The sequence below is a fragment of the Talpa europaea genome (genome assembly GCF_964194135.1).
Source record: "Talpa europaea genome assembly, chromosome: 7".
NCBI lineage: Eukaryota > Metazoa > Chordata > Mammalia > Eulipotyphla > Talpidae > Talpa > Talpa europaea.
In genome coordinates, this window is record NC_140074.1 from 6,134,188 (window position 1) to 6,153,603 (window position 19,416).

General features: G+C 54.1%; 1 protein-coding gene across 1 annotated transcript in view; it reads right to left on the minus strand.

The window, feature by feature from the left end:
* The window catches only part of MVB12B (multivesicular body subunit 12B), a gene marked incomplete at both ends in the record, with an annotated part of 151,904 nt that overhangs the window by 82,675 nt on the left and 49,813 nt on the right, over nucleotides 1–19,416 (minus strand). Inside the window, 2 exons of the mRNA XM_084238726.1 lie at nucleotides 9,079–9,201; nucleotides 12,337–12,466. Of these exons, the coding sequence (XP_084094852.1) occupies nucleotides 9,079–9,201; nucleotides 12,337–12,466 (253 nt within the window). The remainder of the gene's footprint in view (nucleotides 1–9,078; nucleotides 9,202–12,336; nucleotides 12,467–19,416) is intronic.

The following is a 19,416-nucleotide window of genomic DNA, read 5'->3' on the forward strand; positions in this document are numbered from 1 at the left end:
GGATGGAAAGATGGATGGATGGGAGGGTGGGTGGATGGGTAGGTGGGTGGGTGGAAGGAAGGATGGGTGGGTGGAAGGATGGATGGATGGGTGGGTGGAAGGATGGATGGATGGATGGATGGGTAGAAGGATGGATTGGCAAATGAAAGGGCGAATGGATTTATGAGTAAGTGGATGAACGGATGGATGGACTGACTCATGGATGGGTAGATAAATAGATAACTGGATGGGTGGGTGGGTGGACAGATGGACAAATAGGTGATGAACGGATGAATAAAAAGAAGATGGAAGGAGAGATGGAAAATATGAGATACCTGGGTCTATGTATCTAAATATATTCAATAAACATGTTTTGAGTACTTATGATTTTCAGGCACCTGAAATTCAGAGGTCCCTACCATTCTGGGACCACGCAGTTTTCTGAACATGACTGTGAGCACCAAAGGAGATGACAGAGGCGGAAGTACTTGCTGAATTTCAGTGCAGTGATGCAACTTATCATCAGTCCGATTTCTGTGTGGCTAGCGTTTTCTGAGGCTTTAGAGGAAGAAACACAAGAACCTCTGTCATCAGCGAGCCAGCAAACCTAGTCATGAGACCAAACAAACATACGCAGTAATGAACAGGGAGCATGAGAGGCCGAGCTGTGTGGTGTGGACAACACATGGAGAAGGGGAATCACACGGCCAGGCTCTCTAGGAAGCGAGAGCTACGTCAGGCCTGGAGGTGGCAGCATTCTGGGGTCCAGTCTGCCTCTTCCAGGAGGGAAAGTGCTGGCACCAGGGGGGGCAGAAAGCCAGGCCAGCACAGAGAAGCTTCTAGAATAAGGATGATGTGCTCAGGAGCCAAGAGGAGACCCGCCAGATTAATGAGAGATGAGATATGTCACACCCCAGGAAGTCAGGGAAGGTTCTGGACAGAAAAAAGAACGTGTGCAAATTTGAAAGCCCCACTGGACAGGAGGCAACGTGGAATTGAAGGTTCTAGGCAAAGAATGTAAGTGCAGGCTATTTAAGTAAGATCTGGGCCTGGAAGCCCAGCCTCTAACTAACTAACTAACTAACTAACTAACTAACTAACTAACTAACTAACTAACTAACTGTGTTCAGGTCCATCCGACGCCGAGGGTCTTCTCTGAGATGCCCTGCTGTGGGTCCTTCCCTGGAGCGGGTGGACGGCTATGCATGCAGGCAAGGGCAACTCAAATGCAGTGTTCTAACAGGGCGGACCCCGGAAAAGGGGAGGTTCCAGGTTCCCAAGGGAGGGTGGAGCTGAGCAGTGAGGAGGAGAAGCTGGAGAGGAGACAGGGGAAGGAAGGAAGAAGCAAGGAGAGCCAGAAGGAGACCTGGAGGAGGCACGTAGAGCAGAGAGACATGTGAAGAAGCTGTGCTTGTTTCTTGGTCCAGGACTGGTTGAAAAAGATGTGCGTGAGAGACCCGTGGGGAGCTTAACAATGGTAGATTTTATCTGGATTTTGATTTTGCTCTTTTTCCTTCCAGACTTGTCCGACTGTTTCTGACCCTTTTCCATGAGTCCCCACCAGAAGGTACTTTAGACTTGTGGCAGGATTTCGGGCTTCAGTGGCTCTCCTTGGCTGGATATTTACCCACAAGGGGATGGTACTTTGGGTGTTGGATTTGGAAACTATATTCTTTGTCTTTTCTTTGTTGCACACTAATTGTATTAAAGTTCCTTCCCTTTTAAGTTCTTACACACTAGAGTATGTTCTGTCTTGATGCAACGGATGGCAGACCCTATTTAGAATGGGCAGGTTTGGAGGCTCGGAGGTGCCCCTCTCCCTGCCCTGTGACAGTGTCAGAGCTTGTACTCCGGGGGAAAAAGTCTGTAATACAGTTGCCACCTTAAAAGGGTGGCGTGTCAAGGAAGGAGATGAAAAGGTGTGTCCCATCTTCAGAGTTAGACAAAGTCATGTGGATGTAGTGTGAAGGGAAAGGACAGCCAGACGCACAGTTATGTCTGGACAGGGGAGCAAGGGCCCTGGACACTAGCTGCACAGCAAGACCCTCCTTTAAGGGGACCAGGCAGAGATTCCCCCACCCCAGCTCACATGTCCCTAAACTCTCTCTACTACTATGAAGGTGGAGCTCAAAATCCAAGCTATTATTTGTTCACTACTGGGGGGAAGGATCTTTGGGATGGACCCTTGGCCTTGCCTCCCTCACCTGGACACAGGACAGATAAAGATGGCCCCTGGCAATAAACCACAGCATCAACGCTACAACAGAATTCCCTCCACCCTCCGGGCTGAGCCATCTCCTCCAGGGAAAATGCCCCCCACCAAGGCTCCCTCTGCCATCAGGAGAGACGGCAAATACCACAACAAGAGAAGGAAAACTCAGTCTCCCCTGTGCAACCCTGGGCCTCATGTTCAAGTTCTGCAGCCACAGGACAGGTGACAGATGTCATCTGGAGTAAAGAGCATGTCGCACTGAACCCTGGCGGAAGGCAGCCCGTGGGCACCTGGCTGTTGGCCTGGACAAGAGGCCCCTGGCAGCTGAGTACAGGCCCGCCCTTTGACTGGCTCACACCGTGAGGTGACCAGGGAGTAGCTGAGCTGACCCGCTGTCCAGGGTGAGGCAGGGCTGCTGGGCCAGGATGGAGCCTGCAGCCCCAGGGCTCTGACAAGGGATGTGGGGGGAGGCCTGGCGGGCACGGCCTGAATCCCAGACAGTGGCACGTGCTTCTCGCTCTCCTTTCCAAGGAGCCATTAACCTTTTAGATGACAGCCCCGGGGTGGGAGTGACGGGATGATTTTTGAGGTCAGTAAGGATCTATGTTCTCAAAACCTGACATCGACATGCAAAAGTTGTGACTGAATTCCGGTGTCCCTGAGAGGAAGACTAAATGCATGTGACAGACCTTCTGCATCGAAATGCCCCATTTCCCAGAGTATCTGTCACAGATTGATAACATCCACGCAAAAAGTTAAGTACAATTATGTCTGTCACTAGGAAACATTCTTTGGAGCCTGTGACTGACAACCCGCTGGAAACTGACAAATCGCGGGAAGATTACGCGAGCGACTTGGAGCAGCCCCAGGCACCTTGGAAAGGGAGCTTGGAGCTCGAGCTCCGGGAGGCCACAGAGACAGCAGCGTGCACTGTGGCTCTGTCGCGGGGTCCTGCCTGAGGGGTGGAGAGCCCGGCTGGGGCGGCAGCTTTGCCTGGGGAACACGGTGTGCGCAACTCAACACTCCGGGCCGATGGGCAGGCCAGAGGAGCTGCGGAAACACTCGGTCACTTGTCCAGGACAGCCCAGGCCCTGAGCCCGGCTGACAGGACTGCCTGACAAGGCCTCAAGTCCAGACTACTTACTGCCGCTGGACCCTGCCAACTCATGCACACCCCGCTGGGGCAAGGCCATGGTGTCACCGCCGGCCATCGCCCGGTATGCCCTCCATCCAGGGTGGGCGCCACGCAGACCCCCTGCAGATGCCCAGGCCCCCATCCCTAACCCGGTCCTGGAGAGCAGAGGGCAATGCTAGCGGCCGGGCAACACGGACAGCACTGTGTGGAGCTCGGTGGCTGGCGGACCTGCCCTGTACCCCCTCAACCCCCTGGAGTCCCCACGTCACCCTCAAGAGGTGTCTGTGGCCTCTCACACAGATCTGCTGAATCTGGATTGCTGAGGGTAGGGCTAGAGGCATGATGGGTTGCTTAACCAAGGCATAGGGAAAATGGAGTTAAATGGGGCTTTCTCCCGCTCTCCCACTGCTGGCCTCTATGGCCCGCACCTGCAGGCCTGCATTCGTCCTGGGCCGAGTTACTCTCACGGACGCCCAGGGCCGAGGGGCGCGGGTGCAGCGCATGGGCACCTACGACTATAGGCATCTGGGCCCAGAGTGCCAGCGTGAGCATATGTCAGAGTGAGGATAAAGGGGCTCTTCAGCTCTGACGTTCGGGACGGCGTCACTCTGAGGCGACCTGAGACAAGACTGGGAGAGGGTGACCAGGAGAGACACGGGAGAGCTCGGGCACCACGGTGCTGGGGGTTTGGTTGCTGCTGGCCTCCCCTCCCCCTTCCTCCCTGATGCCTGCCACCCTGCTCCTGGTTGCCCCCACATAAGGCCTCAGAAGACCACTGAAGGTCTGAAAACCCCAGTGCTGTCCAGATACCGTTAGCAGCTGGGACATCATAACTCCTTAAGTTGACTTCTTCGGAGTCAAGGATTTTCACCTTGGGAAGTTTCCGTTATTCATCCTTTAAAATGTCAATCCCGGGCCTCCCCGGTGGCGCAGCGGTTGAGCGATGGGTTGCGAAGCTGCCCGCGGCCTCTGCGGCGCCGGTTCAATCCCCGACTGCTCCCCGGCTACCGAAAGGGGGGGGTCCCACATGGCGCGCAGACCTCCCCTGCCGCCCGCTGCTCCCCTCAGCAGTGTCCTTCGGTCCTTCTGCCTGCTCTGCTCCCCGCTCTGGCTCTGGTGAATTCTCTCACCCTCCCGTGCTTCTGACTGTACCCAGTGCATGTATAAACAAATAAAGAAAGAAAGAAAACATGCCTCTATAAAAAAAAAAAAAAAAAAAAAAAAAAAAAAAAAAAAAAAAAATAAAATGTCAATCCCTTGCGCTCATAAGCCACCAGGTCTGAGTTTGCCTCCCGCGGCTCCTACCTACCCACCCAGCCCTCCAGAGCACTTCCGCTCTCCCGGCTCGTGCTGGCTGTTTAACACCTGATGCCAGCTGCCCTGTCCCACTCGGGTCAAAGCCCGGGGAATCCCCTGCTCAAATTCAACCCTCAATTCGGGTCACTTTCACAGGGAGGCATGGCCCACCCCACGCACCTGACCCCGCCCCGGGAATGTGCGCTGTGCACAGCAGGCTGCGTTCCACACACCCTGTCAGCCAGGTCTCCTTGGTTTGGTTCTTGTGCAACTGATTTTTGGAACCTCGGGGGGCCTGTCCATCTTTGCCCATCACCTTTCATCTTCTGGTCCCAGTGGATGTTCTAGCTGGAGGAGATGCGGGGTACTGATTCTGTCACTCAGCGCATCAGCTCTCCCTAATGACTCTGTGTCATCTGCAAATTTGATAAGCATGCTCTGATGTCTTTATCAAGCCACTGGCTCCACCATTCAGCAAGCCGGGGTAGCAGGCCACCAGGGACCCCCTCCCAGTTGACATGGAGCCATCCACTCATCCACACCCGGGGGCTTCTGGGGCTCCACCGGTTGTAAATCCACCTTCTGGAGCTTTCCCAATCCTGGTGCCGGCAGCAGCAGAACTTCTCCTCTCCCACAGAATCAGCAGTGAGAGAGGAGAGCGCTGCTCGGGCTGGATGGAAGGTGCTTCGTCTCCTGCATCTCCCAGGGGTAGCGGCATGGACTACCGCCCCGTTTCTGCACACATGCAAGCCTCCCAAGCTGAGGCCGGCCCAGAGCGCGCCGGGAAGATGCCCCACCTCAGCCTCACGGCGGCCCCATCCTGCTGATCCAGGAGGAGGATGGCCGGGGATGGGGCCACAGTGCTGCCCAAAGAAACTGGTCTCCGGGCCCCTGGAGACGCAGCACACCCTGGGCGGGGGTGGGGGGATGATAAGGCTCGCCTGCATGAGGACCAGGAGCTCTGCCAAGATGTCTTACCCCGAGGCCACAAACTGCGCAGAGACTGTGTCCATCTCTGGCTAAGCCAAGGGCACCCGGCATCTCTCCAGGGCCTGTTCCCCTCAGAGGACAGCCAACCGGTTCCAGTACTAGCACTTTCTGGGACTGCAGGAAAGACAGGCGTTTGGTAAGCAGGGCTGTTCCCACGGACAGTGCGGCTCCTGGAAAGAGGGTAGTGTTGTGCTAGGACCGTGAGGTCCTCCGGGGATGGCCCACCAACTGCCCCTTTGTAGTTGCTGAGGCAAAGGCTCAGGCTCAAGAAAGCAAGGTCTGCTCCCGGTGGCTCTCTGGGGCCTTCCCAGCCCCGGGGGATGTGTGGGGAAGTGGCCGCCACCTGCCCCTGGCGGGAACCACGCCAGCCTGGCCGCCCTGCCGCCTCCACACGCGGTCAGTAGAGGGCGCCCTGTCTCCACGCTCTCGCTCCAGCCTCGGCTTTGGACTAGATCCGTGTGCACACAAAGACCCCGCTCAAAGAAGGATCTCTTATGCTCGTGGTTTAATATTACATGAGAAAGAAGCGGCAGAACACAGAGTTACTATCCTACGATAGCGCCTATGTCAAAAGTACACACAAAAATGACTTGCAGGAAACAGAAGCCAAGCTTACCAGCCTGTGCTCACTGGGAAGTCTTTTTTCCTCCTTTTCTATGCTGTCAGTTTCTGCGAACTGTGACTCTCCTAACAGAAAACGACCCGATGAGTGTCGGGAGTTGGGGGGGGGGGGCTGCGCATGATGGGGGGTCAGCTGACGCGTTCCTGACAAGACCAGGCCAGAGCCTGGAGCTGGACAGAGGGCTGGCCCCACTCACTGCCCCTGCCCTCGGGAAGTGCAGGCGGGGCACTGGGGCACCAAGCCCAGCAGGCGCCCAGGGAGACATCCTGGAAAAGGAAGCCGACCGCTAAGGCAGGGGACAGAGACACGCCAGCGCGGGGCCCACAAGGCCAGCAGGGCACAGGAGCCTCGGATGGGGGTGGGGGGCTCCCGGAGCGGGACGGGGTCACCCTACAGGCCTGCCGCAGACTCCCGCGCCCTCTGAAAGCAGCGCCCACAGCTCACTGCCAGAGAGAAAGTTGCAGACTCTCCTCTGCAGAGAGCACAGACCCGAGGCCTTGGGGATAGTGGAGCAAACTCATCGTTCCCTAAATCTCCGATGGAAAATTGGAATAAATACTCAGCTTATCATTTTTTTTTTAAGATTTATTTGTTTATGCATACAAGATCTGGGGTATAGGCCAGAGGTGTGAGTGGCAAGAGGACTCACCAGAGACAGAGTGGGGAACAGAACAGGCAGACTGATGAAATACACTGCTGAGGGGAGCAGCAGGCGAGACAGGAGAGGTCTGCTGTGCCATGTGGGACCCTCGCCGGCAGGCCGGGATCGAACCCAGGCTGCAGAGGCTGCGGACAGCTTCACAGTGCGGCGCTCAACTGCCTGCGCCACCGGGGGAGGCCCAGCATATCAATTTTTAAGTCAATGATACTGGGTAGGAAAACCACACAAGACCCCTGAGGGGTCGGGAGGCTCAGGAGGTGTGCCCGCCACCTGCAAACTGGTGCACAGGGAGAGAGGAGCACTTGGGACAGAGAAGGGATTTTACTGGGGAGCACTAATGTAACACTCAATTATCCTCGTGCATACTGGCCGATTTAACTCAGCCAAATTAGAATACATTTTATATTGACTATTTTGACGTTTGTTTTATTTGGCAAGTAAAACAAAACTGATCCAATTTCCTTGCAGTCATTGTAAACCATAAACTGTACAAGAGGTTGTAAAATATATAAGCCTTATAAACACCTTGTTCTGATGTGCCACCTCAGGTCCCGCTCCCCTGAGGCCCGCGTCCTCGGCACTCACCTCCCTGCTAGTGATGGCAGCTTTGGCCAAGACCACGCTCTCCTTCGCTCACCAGGAGGCTCTGCCTTCTCCATCCTCCAGGAAGTCAAAGCCTGCCCTGAGGCGATTCCCATCTCTAGGCCCTTCCAGACCAAAGGCGCCAATAGGAGCAGCTGTAACTAGTTCAGAGTGAGGCTCTGGGCTAACCCCACACCCAGGTGAGGGGGACCAAAAGTGAAGTGAGAAGTGGCTCTAAAGCTCGGGCCAGGGCCTCCCTGGTGGCGCAAGGGGTTAAGACGCAACCTACGAAGCTGTCTGCAGCCACTGCAGCACGAGTCGATCCCCGGCCAGGGAGCAACCCACATGGTGCAGTGGACCTCTCCTGTCTCCCCGCTGCTCCCCTCAGCAGTGTATTTCAGTCAATCTGCCTGTTCTGTTCCCCACTCTGTCTCTGGTGAATCCTCCCACCCCACCACCCCACGCCTCTGGCCTGTACCCCAGTTCTTGTATGCATAAATAAATAAATATTAAAAAAAAATAAAGCTCAGGCCATTCCAGGACACTCGACTTGAAGGCCTGCTCTCGGCTTGTGGAGCCATCACGAGAAAGGACATGGGATGTCCCAAAGGGCGGCCGGAGCAGCTCAGGAGAGCGGCTCTTCCAAGTGGGTGGAGGCAGGCTTGCCAGGGAAACGCTGGGGCCGGCGGGCTGGGGCCCAGGAGCGGGACCCCACCGGGGCTATTCTGTCCTGTTCCCAACAGATTCTGTTCACCTCCAATCGCCCACATGGTGGCCTTTAGGCTTGTGCTCATTCCCCTTCTCAATCCCCGACGCCCAGGCCCCAGCCCCTCTTCTTAATCCTTGACTTTTGTAACCCCTGCCTCCAACTTCACCTGTCACTGCTGTCCGTTCCTCATCCTGAAATAGCTCACTCCTAGTCACGCGGCAATTCTTGTACCGGTCCAGCTCCATCCTGCCACCTGCATCTCGCGGACAAGGAGAGACAGTACCTACTACATCCGGGGCCTCAGAAGTAGGTTCTACCTCAGAACCCACCATGGAGCAGCTGGCTGGCTCGCCTGAGTTTCTTTGAGGGAGTAAATACTACTGGTGTTTAGGTGTTTACCAGAACGCATCCTACTGTTCTCTCCCCCAACTACTCATCTCTCAGGGATGCAGCTCTCAGGGAAAAGAAACACCATAAAGGAACACAGTGACTTACAATCCCCTGGGCTTCAGAGCCACCACCACAGCAGAGGAAGAGGCACCTCCCCCGGGCCAGTGCGCCCGCCCCACATCTACACTGCGTACCTGCCCCACGTCTACACAGCATGCCTGCCCATGGGCAGCTCTGTGCTCCCGAGTGCAGAAGCCCAGCTCCAGTGCCTAGTCTAGGCAGAACGTGTACAAAATTGAACACACAGTGGCCTTTCCAGTCTCGAAGGCAAAGATCTGCAACTGGCTGTTTAACGGTCTGTTCTGGAGGTCCGTCACCTCTGCAGTGCTCGGCGACCATCAGCACCATCTCAGCAGAGCTCAGCCGAGGCGCGCTCAGACGTGACACGGGGACCCTGACCACATGACGGTGACGCGCAGGGCACGAGCCACCGAGGCCTCACCTGGGAAGGTTGGGGGCCGGGGTGGAGGCAGCTGACGACTGGGAGGGCGTTGTGGGTTGAGATGAGTCGTGGTTTCTCGGCACTCTGCCCATTCGATACCAGATCCCCATGCTGTTCAGTTCCCTTTAGGAGAGAAGAGAAATCTTCGTGGAGCAGTTTAGCACAAAGCATTTACCTGAGCGACAAAGCAAACCAACTCATTTAAAAGAATCATCGCCTTGACAGGCGAACAGGGGATCATTTTGTGCCCAAAGAACATGGGGGACACTACCCCCTTTAGTTACTTGGGGGGGAGGGAGGGCCACAGGTCAGAGTCTCACGGAGGGCAACAGTCCCAACCCTCTTCACCCCACTCCCTGGAGCGGCTCTTCCTGCTCCTGCCGACGGTTGCCTTGGTTCTCAGTCTTGACAACTCTTTTTCTTGTGCCACACATGGTAGGTGCTCCCAGGCCATCCACTTAGAGTCCTTTGCATGGCTGGGGGTGGCAGGTGGAGTGGGGGGCTGCAGGCGCGGCAGCCTGGTTCTCAGCTACCAGGCCAAAGCCTCTCACTGCGGGGATGTCGGCCCCATTCTCAGGGTCAGTTGGGAGACATTTCAACCACGAAGCCTGAGGCATGTGAGCCCACGAGCTGTTAGGACTGAGAGCGGACACAACAGGCCAACAGCGGCCACCTCAGGAGTCCTCTACCCACCCGCAGGCCCACGCGCTTCGGCGCTGCACCCCCGGCCCGAGCATCCATGAGACAGGCAGCGCTCGGGAACCTCTCCAGGGGGCGTCATTCAGCAGCGTGCGACTTAGGGCTTCTCAGCCGCCCGCAGGGGAACACATCCCTTTGAGAAACAAGAACAGATTTCTCAGGGCGCCACAGGGGCGATTCTGAGCCACTGTCGTGTCTCACTAGAAGGCAGGATCCAGGCGGCGGGCCACTCCCCACCCTGGGGTTCCCGCCTCCCCTAGCTGACAACCCCAAGTCCTCACAGAGTAACGGGTGGAACTGCGCTCGCTTTTAAGAAAAAGTGAGTCAGTAGTGAACACTGATGCTTCTTCCTTATTTAAAACATGACACTGGACGGTCTTTCCAAGATGAAATAAAAATATACTTTATTTAGCAATCTTTTCAAAATGATATAAGAGAAACAAGATTCTACTTGTGACTACTAAGACAAATGATACAAATCTATTCTTTAGAATTGGCTAAATGGTTAAAAATCGAATCTTTTAACGTAGTATAGACCATAATTGAAAATACACATAGTAACTGAAATGAGACTTTGAAAGTTGTTTATTAAATTTGTGGATTCTACTATTTGTATGCAAATGGTTGCCTCTATGGTACCTGACGTATAGTTTATCTTTCTATCTCCTATTCCCATAGTCCTGTTCACATACTTAGTTTGAGCCATGATGCCCAACAGGGCTTGGAGTGGCAGGAGGGGGTGCCGGCCTTTCCACAGGACCACGGCCCTGGCAGGCCCCACACTACAGCGCACCAGAGGACAGCAACCTCTTCTCTTGGTTCTGGTTCTGGCTCCCCACATGCTGCAAGCAGCCACCACAGCCCTCAGCTCTCCCGACGGGGTCTCTCTACAAGGACAGGCCCTGACTTTCTGAGTAAACGGGAGCATCCAGGCTCAAATGAACAAGAAGCAAAATAGGGCACAGCCCAGACCCAGAAGGACCCACCACAGTCAACAAGAGAGGGCACCAAGGGTGCCCCCAGGGACCTGCAGGACCAGCCGGACCCTGCAAAGCCTGGGGGAGAGGCCCCCGGCCCAGGGGTGAGAACCTTCTCCCACACTAACTCCAGAGACCTGGATCTCATTGACTGAGTATGATGAACATCGTCTTCTACCTCTCGGATGCCCTGACCCATCCCCTCCATCGTGCCATCCTCCGTGTTTGGGAAGCAGCCTCCCCCTCATTCTTAGTCTCTGAGTCCCAGTGGAGCTGACCTCACTTCCAGCTCAGGCCTGGTCACCCAGAGAGTGACTTTTCCAGGTGGCAGTGACCTGTCAGAGGTGCACAGGACACAGTGAGGTCCACCAAGACTAAGGAAGCAGGATTCTGGAACTTCTGCTTGAGTCACAGAGGCGGCCAGCTCTTTGTCTCTGGACCTGAACCTGGGTGACAAAAGTGGTGAAGCCAGGACACCCTCACTCTTCCATTGAGAGAGATGTCTAAGAAGGAGGGGTCCACCCAGAGGGATCAGAGCAAGTAGGAGGGGGACCCCAGAGGCCAGGGACAGGCTCTCAATGCCTGCTCCCAGCCACACCTGAGGCCAGTCCCTCCACGGAGCTCTGCCGTCATTCAGCCAACAAGCTCTTCCTGTGGCTCGGGCAAGCCTGGGCTGGGTTTCCTGTCAAAATCAAGAAAGCCCAAAGCGAAAGCCTGAGGCTCCGTGTTGATTTATGAAGCAGCTCCAGGGCAGCGGGAGCCCAGCCCTGAGGCTCTGGGTGAACAAGACACAGGACCTACAGCTGCTCCGCACGTCAGGGAGGAGGATCATCAGATCAGAAAGCTGCGTGAGGCGACATCGTGCAGTCACGTGGCTTCACCTTCCCTCCTGCCTTGCAGCCCAGCCCGGGCTTCCCGGCACCTGCAGGACACAAGCTACATGGCACGTGTCCAAGGAGGCCCTGCCAGCGGCCCTCTCTCCTGCCTGACTCCCCCTCTCGCCCAGTCTGGCCACACCGGCCGCCTGCTGCTCCTGACTGCGCAAGCCCACCCACCAGCTCCTCCTCTGACCACGGGCTCTGTCGTGAAGTCTGGTTGTGGTTGCTTCTTCTTGAAATGGAGGGCTCTGCTTGGATGTCACCAACCTGACCCGCTGGCTCTGTTTCAGCTTCTTCACCAGCTTATTAACCTCACATTTGCTGTCTGTCTCTCCCTTTTGGAGCGCCAGCTCTCGAGGGCAGGGTCTTGGCCACAACCACTGCATATTCGGGCTCTGTGACCCAGTGGGACAAAGTGGGTGCTCCATACAGTTTAGAGGGGTCAATAAGCAGCACAGAGAGGCGGGGGCTGCCGGTCACAGGGCTGGAAGCTTGGCTTTCAGGCATCTGGAGAGGCCCCAGAGGCGCCTGAGGGTGTGCACCCGGAGGACGGGGAAGGACGGCCAGGAGGAGCGGGCAGCGTGCATGGAGGCGCCATGCTCAGCGGCCCAAGGTGGCCTGGGAGCGTGCCCAGGAGCGTGCCCAGGGTGGCCTGAGCACTTGGGGTGGGGAGAAGAGACGAGATCTGTGATGTTCAGACTTACCCAATAAAGGTGTACTGAGGAGGGGCTTGCTTGGTCCGGCCCATGATCCGAATGTCACAAATTGCAGCTTCAGTTGAATCCCGTGGGATAAATTTAATGCACAACCTCTTCTTCCTAAAAGCCACTTCCTCTGAAGGAAAGGACAACAAGAATAGGTATGAGTTCTCCAGAGCAGCCCACACCTCTGCTCTGAGCACCCCATCTCCTGTCACCTCCCACCCAGCAGCAGAAGTGACCAACCCTCCGCGGGGCAGAGTGGATAGGCGGTGCCGGCAGAGTGGGTGTCAGTCACCTGCTCTGCCTTCAGAGCCTGGCCCAGCATTCCAGGTGCCCAGGGCCCCCCAGAAGAAGCAGGAGAAGCAGGCTGGGCACCTGTGGGGTGGCTTCTGGAAGCATAGTCACCAGCAGCTCCCTGCTCACGCCTGCAGGTGCAGACACTTGGACACCCTGAGCATCCGTGTGCTGCACTGAATGTTCTTTTTTACTTTTTAATCACAGATATTTTCAAACCCTAATGCAGAGAAACAGAACAAAACCACACAGGTCCATCATCCACGTCCGTCACTAACAGACAGACCAGTTTCCATTGAGTTTTTTTTTTTTTTTAATAGAGGCATGCTTTATTTATTTGTTTGCTGGTTTGTTTGTTTTGTTTTTGTTTATACAAGCACTGGGTACAGTCAGAAGCGCGGGAGGGTGAGAGAATTCACCAGAGCCAGAGCGGGGAGCAGAGCAGGCAGAAGGACCAAGTACACTGCTGAGGGGAGCAGCGGGCGGCAGGAGAGGTCTGCGCGCCATGTGGGACCCTCCTCCGGTGGCCGGGGAGCAGCCGGGGATCGAACCGGCGCCGCAGAGACCGCGGGCAGCTTCGCAACCCAGCGCTCAACCGCTGCGCCACCGGGGAGGCCCTCCATTGAGTTTTGCTGGAGGATTTAAATGGACCCCAAGCCCCGTGACAGGCGACCCTCCCAGGGCCCAGAGCACCTGCGGCAAACACTTCTTTGTGACATGACCACGGTGCCGCCACCATTCTTGAATGAGCAATGAGTCCTCAAAGTCCTCCAATGGGACAGCAAGATTCAGGTTTTCCCCGTTAATCTCAAGAAAAAGTCATTTAACTGTTAGCTTTTCTGGATCAAGATCCAAATATCGTCTGTGTGCTGGACTGGGTGTGCAGTCTCCTGAGTGAGTCCCTTCTGTCTTGTGACAGCTTGTCCACCCGCTAACAGGGTGCTAACAGGCTGGAGAAACTGCGTCATTTCCCCTGTATTTCCTGTAAACGGCAAAGCAAAACGTCGGATTTGGTCCAGGTGAATGTTTCAGGCCAGACTCTCCACAGGGGGTGCCCGGTGTCTGCGGCATCCAGTTTGAGGGGCCCTGAGGCACGTCCCGAGCCAGAGTCCAGGGGCACCACTCTTGGGGGTGCTGGTGTTATCAGCCTGGGACCCCAGCTAAAAAGCTGCCCAGCAGCCATTCTCCGAATAGTTTACCTCCCGGGAATGGCTCCCTACAGCCAAAGTTCAGCAAAGTTTCAGAACAGGCCTTTCTGTCGTTCCTCTGCGTTTATTAGCTGCACCCACACATGTACATACATGTCTGCCTCAACTACTCGTCTCCCCAAGAGTCTCTGTACAGAGGAAAGACGAGGTGTAATTCCTTTCTCTTAACTGCCCAAGTCATAGGGAACGAGTTGGTGCCCCAGCAACCACCAGCGGTGACCAACCAGGTGCTTGTTTCCACTTGTGGATTTTAAACATGAGTCTTAATCAAGTGACGCCATTGAATCACCTGAGTTAGACAGCTCTGGGCTGAAATCCCAACTCTGCTGTTTTCTTTCTTTTTTTATTTTTTAAGAAGTGGGGTACAGGCCAGAGACGTGGGGAAGAGGGAGGTAAGAAGATTCACCAGAGAGAGTGGGGAGCAGAACAGGCAAATGTACTGAAAGCAGCAGGCAAGACTGGAGAGGTCTGCCGCGCCATGTAGGTTGCTCCCCGGCCGGCCGGGGATTGAACTCGTGCCACAAAGGCTGTGGACAGCCTCACAGCTCTGCGTTGAACCCGCTGCGCCACCAGAGAGGCCCTTCACTGTTTTCTTAACAAGGACTATTCCACTGAGCCTCACTGTCCAGCCAAAGAAGCCCCACTCCCCAGGGACACCAGTGTATGACCCGGGCCAGCATGCTGCTTCCTTAGTCCAGTGCCTGGCACACCGTAGGTACACGGTGAAGAACAGCTGTGAGTGTTGTAGTCGTGGTTGGATGACTTCTGTCAGTGTCTGATGGTGACTTTCAAGATCTTTGAGTAGATAAGCATGTTCATATCAGGAGCAGAACGATGAGGTCTCTAAGTGACCCAGGGATGACGATCCGTGGTGCTATTTTTTGGCATTTTGGAGGACGGTTTTTAAAGAGCCAGGTGGAGACTCAACCTCTGTAGGATCTTATCCCAGGTGAGGAAACCAAGGCCAGATCAGATCCACAACCATGAGTGGTTCTATCCTGGTCCAGGCCCCAAACGTTAACGTGAAAAGGCAGGGGTGTGTTCTGAAGGGGGCAGTGTGTAAGCAGCTGTGTGCCTTCATAAGCCATCAGCTGACCAGACCAGACTTTGCAAGTGCGAAGGAGGTGAGACCTTCCATCGAAGTAGAGGGAAATGCAGGTATTTAACTATCTTTCGCCATGCTGCTTTGTTCCCTTCCTCCATCTACAACACACACACAGGATAAGAGATGGCGCCACTAATTACACATGCTTAAACAGGCCTCGTTTTAAGTAAACATATTATGCAGAGTCAATAGCAGCGTGCTCAGTCATGCTAATGAACAGAGAGATGGGACACAGCACTTCACTAAACTAACAGTCTAACAGCTTTAAAGAGCAATATGGGTTGAAACAAACTATTTTAAATTAATTACGAGACTCTCATCTTCTTTGGCCAACTTCACGAAATTGGGGCCTTGTGTGTGCTCACACCGCACAGAGCTGTCCTGTTTGTCGGCTGGGCCTGGGTTCACCTGTCCCTAGTGGAAGGGTCCAGGAAGGGTCATGTGACCCAGAGTGGACTGGCGACCTCAACCTACCTTCCGCTGGGGATGCTCAGACCCAACCTCAGACTGTCCAAGGGGAGGGAACCCATGGGCCGCAGTCCCAGGGGAGAGATCAGCTGGCCAGGATCACCCCAGGCAGGAAGACCATGGGCCCAGCAGGGACCCAGCCCTGGGCCTCCTCTCTTTACTGGTCCAACGAACCGAGAGGAAGACGCAGAACGGGAAGCCCCTGGTGACTCCATGGTGTGTCGATATAAAGACATTAGAATTCAATTAGTTGTCAAAAATGAACACCAATGCAAATTTTAAAATGCAGAAAAACACGGGGGAAAAGTGGGAAATTAATACAAAGCTACAAGGCAATTGCAGTTCTTCAGCAGGCAAGTCATACACGAATAAGCTAAGGCAGCGAGCAAACACTTGTGAAAATGTTCAGTCTTGCTAATAAATAATGAAGTGAAAATTAAATAAAATTAGGATAGTAAAACTAAATAAAAATTTTAAAACCCCTGCTGGCAAGCCTGTGGAAAACAGGTACAAGCCTGCATCATTAGTGGCACTATGAATTTGTATTTCTGGAAGTTAATCTGGCAAGAGAGAGTAATAAAGCTGATCTTCACGGAGCCCATCTTCTGAGCAAGGTCCTGTGCACGGTGGGTAACTTCCTGAGTCAGAGAGGAATTAAGCATGGATCCTGCCCTCAAAGAAAGCGATATGTAGCAAAGACATAAAGAAAACATGTAAATGGCTACAACCAAACACAAAACAACATCACCAGGCAGGCGATGTTCCTGTTTCACAGATGGGATGCTGAGGTTGAGTGGGTGAAACCATCTGTGGGTGAAGCCATCTGTGGGGCCTCATGGCTGCAAGTGGCACAGCCAGACTCCATGTCGGGCCAGTTTGGCCCCAGCACCCTTGTTCTTCCCAACATGCCAAGCTGTAGTTTGCTCTGACAGGTAAAGGTGGGAATTCAGAGGTGGAGTGGGGCCCTCCCCGCCACTGTAACTTGCATTGGCTTATTTCCCTTCCTTCTTTTAACACGAGTGTGCTTAACAGATGTGATGGGAGCAGTAAAGAGAGCAGACAGGACCCCTGAGCACCAAAGGCCCCTCAGCCTGCCCAAGGAGGCTGCGATGCAATTCCTAGTCTTCAGGTCCAGGTCGCACACCAGACTAAGTTCCTGGAGGGAAGGGACAGTATCTGATTCATCTTTACAGCCACAACCCTGCAGTTCCTACAGGAGCCATTCATCAGTCTCAGCTGACAGTGGGGAGGAGAGAGAACTGGCTTCTAACTGTAGTGAGGGATCAGAGATGGCTTCATGGAGTGAGAACTTAAATTCACCCTGAAAGACCCTGGTGTGGACGTTCAGGGTTGGAGGAATAGATATTTCAGGCAGGGAAGACAACAGAGCAAATGTGTGGAGTCAGAAATGAAAGGATCAGGAAGATGGCAAGGTGCTGGGAGCCGGAAGTGGGGGAATTCCTGTGCAGAGGCAGGTCGAGGGCCCAGACTCCCAAACTCAGACACTTATCACAAGGGTATCATTCAAAACCTGTACCCAGGCTGATCTAAGGATTCCATACCACCCCAATCAAGATCCCTCCTGGCTTCTTGGCAACAACTGACTAACCCTAAATGTAGATGGAACTTCAGGGATACAGAAGAGCCACGATCTTGAAAAAGGACACGTGGGAAGTCTCAGATGCCCTGGTTTCAAGCTTGCCACAGAGCTACAGAAATTAAGACTGTGGATCTGACATAAGGAGAGACAGGAGATCACTGGAAGAGAACTTGGAGTCTAGAAACGAACCTTCATATCCACGTTCAACTGATTTTTGAGGACGGTGACAAGAGAACTCACTGAGGGAAAGAAGTCTTTTCAATAAGGGGTGCTGGGGCAGCCAGAGAGTCATATAGCCGGACTCCTATCTTAAGGCAAAATGGATCAAAGGCATGCATGTAAGAGCTAAAACAATAAAACTCTTAGATGAAAACATAGGCACAAATCTTGGTAACCTTGGGTTAGACAAAAGTTTTTCAGATATGACACCAAAAACACAAACAAAGGGGAAAAAAAGATCAACAGAACTCCAGCAACATAGAAAACTTTTTAAAGAACACCATTAACAAGGTGAAAAGGAAATCCACAGAAGAGAGCCACTTGCTACAAAATCACGTAACTGAGAAAGGACTTACAGCTAGAGTATATGCAAACATTTTTACAACTCAGTAATAAAAAGACAACCCAACCTAAAAATGGGAAAGGGATCAGAACAGACATTTCTCCAGAGAAACAAATGACCGACAAGCACAGGAGAAGATGCTCAAGTGGTTAGCTATCAGGGAAATGCAGACTGAGAAAACCACAGTGAGATGCCACTTCGACCCACTAAGGCTGGAATCAGCGAGAATGACACAGCCAAGCGCTGGCCTGATGGGACCAGTAAAGAGAGCAGACAGGGCCCCTGAACAGCATCCCTGCCTGATGGAGACGTCGGAACCCTCTCCCACAACTGGTGCTGATGTGAAATCATGCCACTTCCTTAAAAAACAGCCTGGTAGTTCTTCAAGAAGTTAAATATGGAGGTGCCACCTGACCCAGCCATTCCATGCTGAGGCAGAGACCCACGGGCAGTACACTATCTGTGCACACACAACTGACTGTCAGGGCAGCACTGTTCACAGGAGCCCCAGGGGAACCAATGACAGGTCCACCCACTGGATGGGGAAGCAAAATGCCCATTCTCCACAGAATGGAACATTACTTGGCGATGAAAAGGGGACGCATGTACTGGTACATGCTCCAACACGGACCTACCATGAACACAGTGAGAGAAAAGAACCACAGAAGACCACATGTACTCTGATCTCACCGACACGGAGCACTGGCTCAGACAGGCTGCATGGAAAGCACAGGACTGGCTGCCGAGGGCTGACAGGGTGGGCAGTGGGGCTTGAGGGGGAAAGGGAGAGTGACTGCTGATGGCATGGGGTTTCTTTTTAGGGGTGACGAACTGTTCTAAAATTGATGGTGGTCATGGTTGTGTAGCTGTGAATAGACTAAAAACCACTGAATTCTACACTTCAAATGGGTAAGCTGGATGGTGTGTGGATTACACCTCAATGCAGTTATTGCCAAGACACCCTACATGTAAATACAGGTGCTGAAACATGGCTTTTACAACAGGTGCTGGGGTTAAAGGCACGGCTGGAGTGAGACTGGACTCTGCACATGGAGTCTGCCCCAGCTCTGCAAGTGTCTCTGGATCAATCCCTCAACCCCTAAGATCTGGGCCTCGTTTTCCTCATACTTGAAATGGGTATAACAAGGCCTTCTGAAGATAAGTGAAATCAGCCCTGGAAAGCACTCACCCCGGCGCTGGTAAAGACGTGCCGTATTAACTATGGCTATCAGCAGCTAACACGTACGATGACAAACAAGTAGGAGCAGCCTGATGCCTAAAAGCGGGGAGAATATTAAGCAAAAAGTACGGCGCACTGCAGAGCCCCCTTTGCTTGTTACAACACCACTCTGTGTGGTCCTGCAGCCCGGGAGTCTGGCCTGTGCTAGGTGCGAGCCGGAAACAGCAAAGAGCAGCCGCCCGAGAGGGCCGAGCCCACAGCGCCGTGTGTCCTGAGGCAGGGCTCTCTGCTCTTGTTCTCAGCGGCTCTGCCACCGCTGCAGGTGCCCTAAATCTAATAGGAAGAGAAACAAGTTCTATTCCATCATACGAGAGGCTTCCCAGCCCTGCAGTCACCTGTCACTTAGCAGTGTCTGGGTCAGCGCCAGAGCCCCCTGTGGGCTGGTTGCATAGACTCAGGTCTGTGGGCCTGGCCCTGTGGGCCATACCACCCAAGCCACCCACGCCACACTTGCACAGCCAGGCCAGGCTGCCCAGCAGCCCACACCCTTGCGGTTTGGCAACACGTGATGGTCCAGGGTCCTGGAGATGCTCCCTCGATTTGAAAGTGCATCTCCGTGGCTTGGGGGTGCACTGGAGTCACAGGGTGTGGTTGAATTCCAGTCCT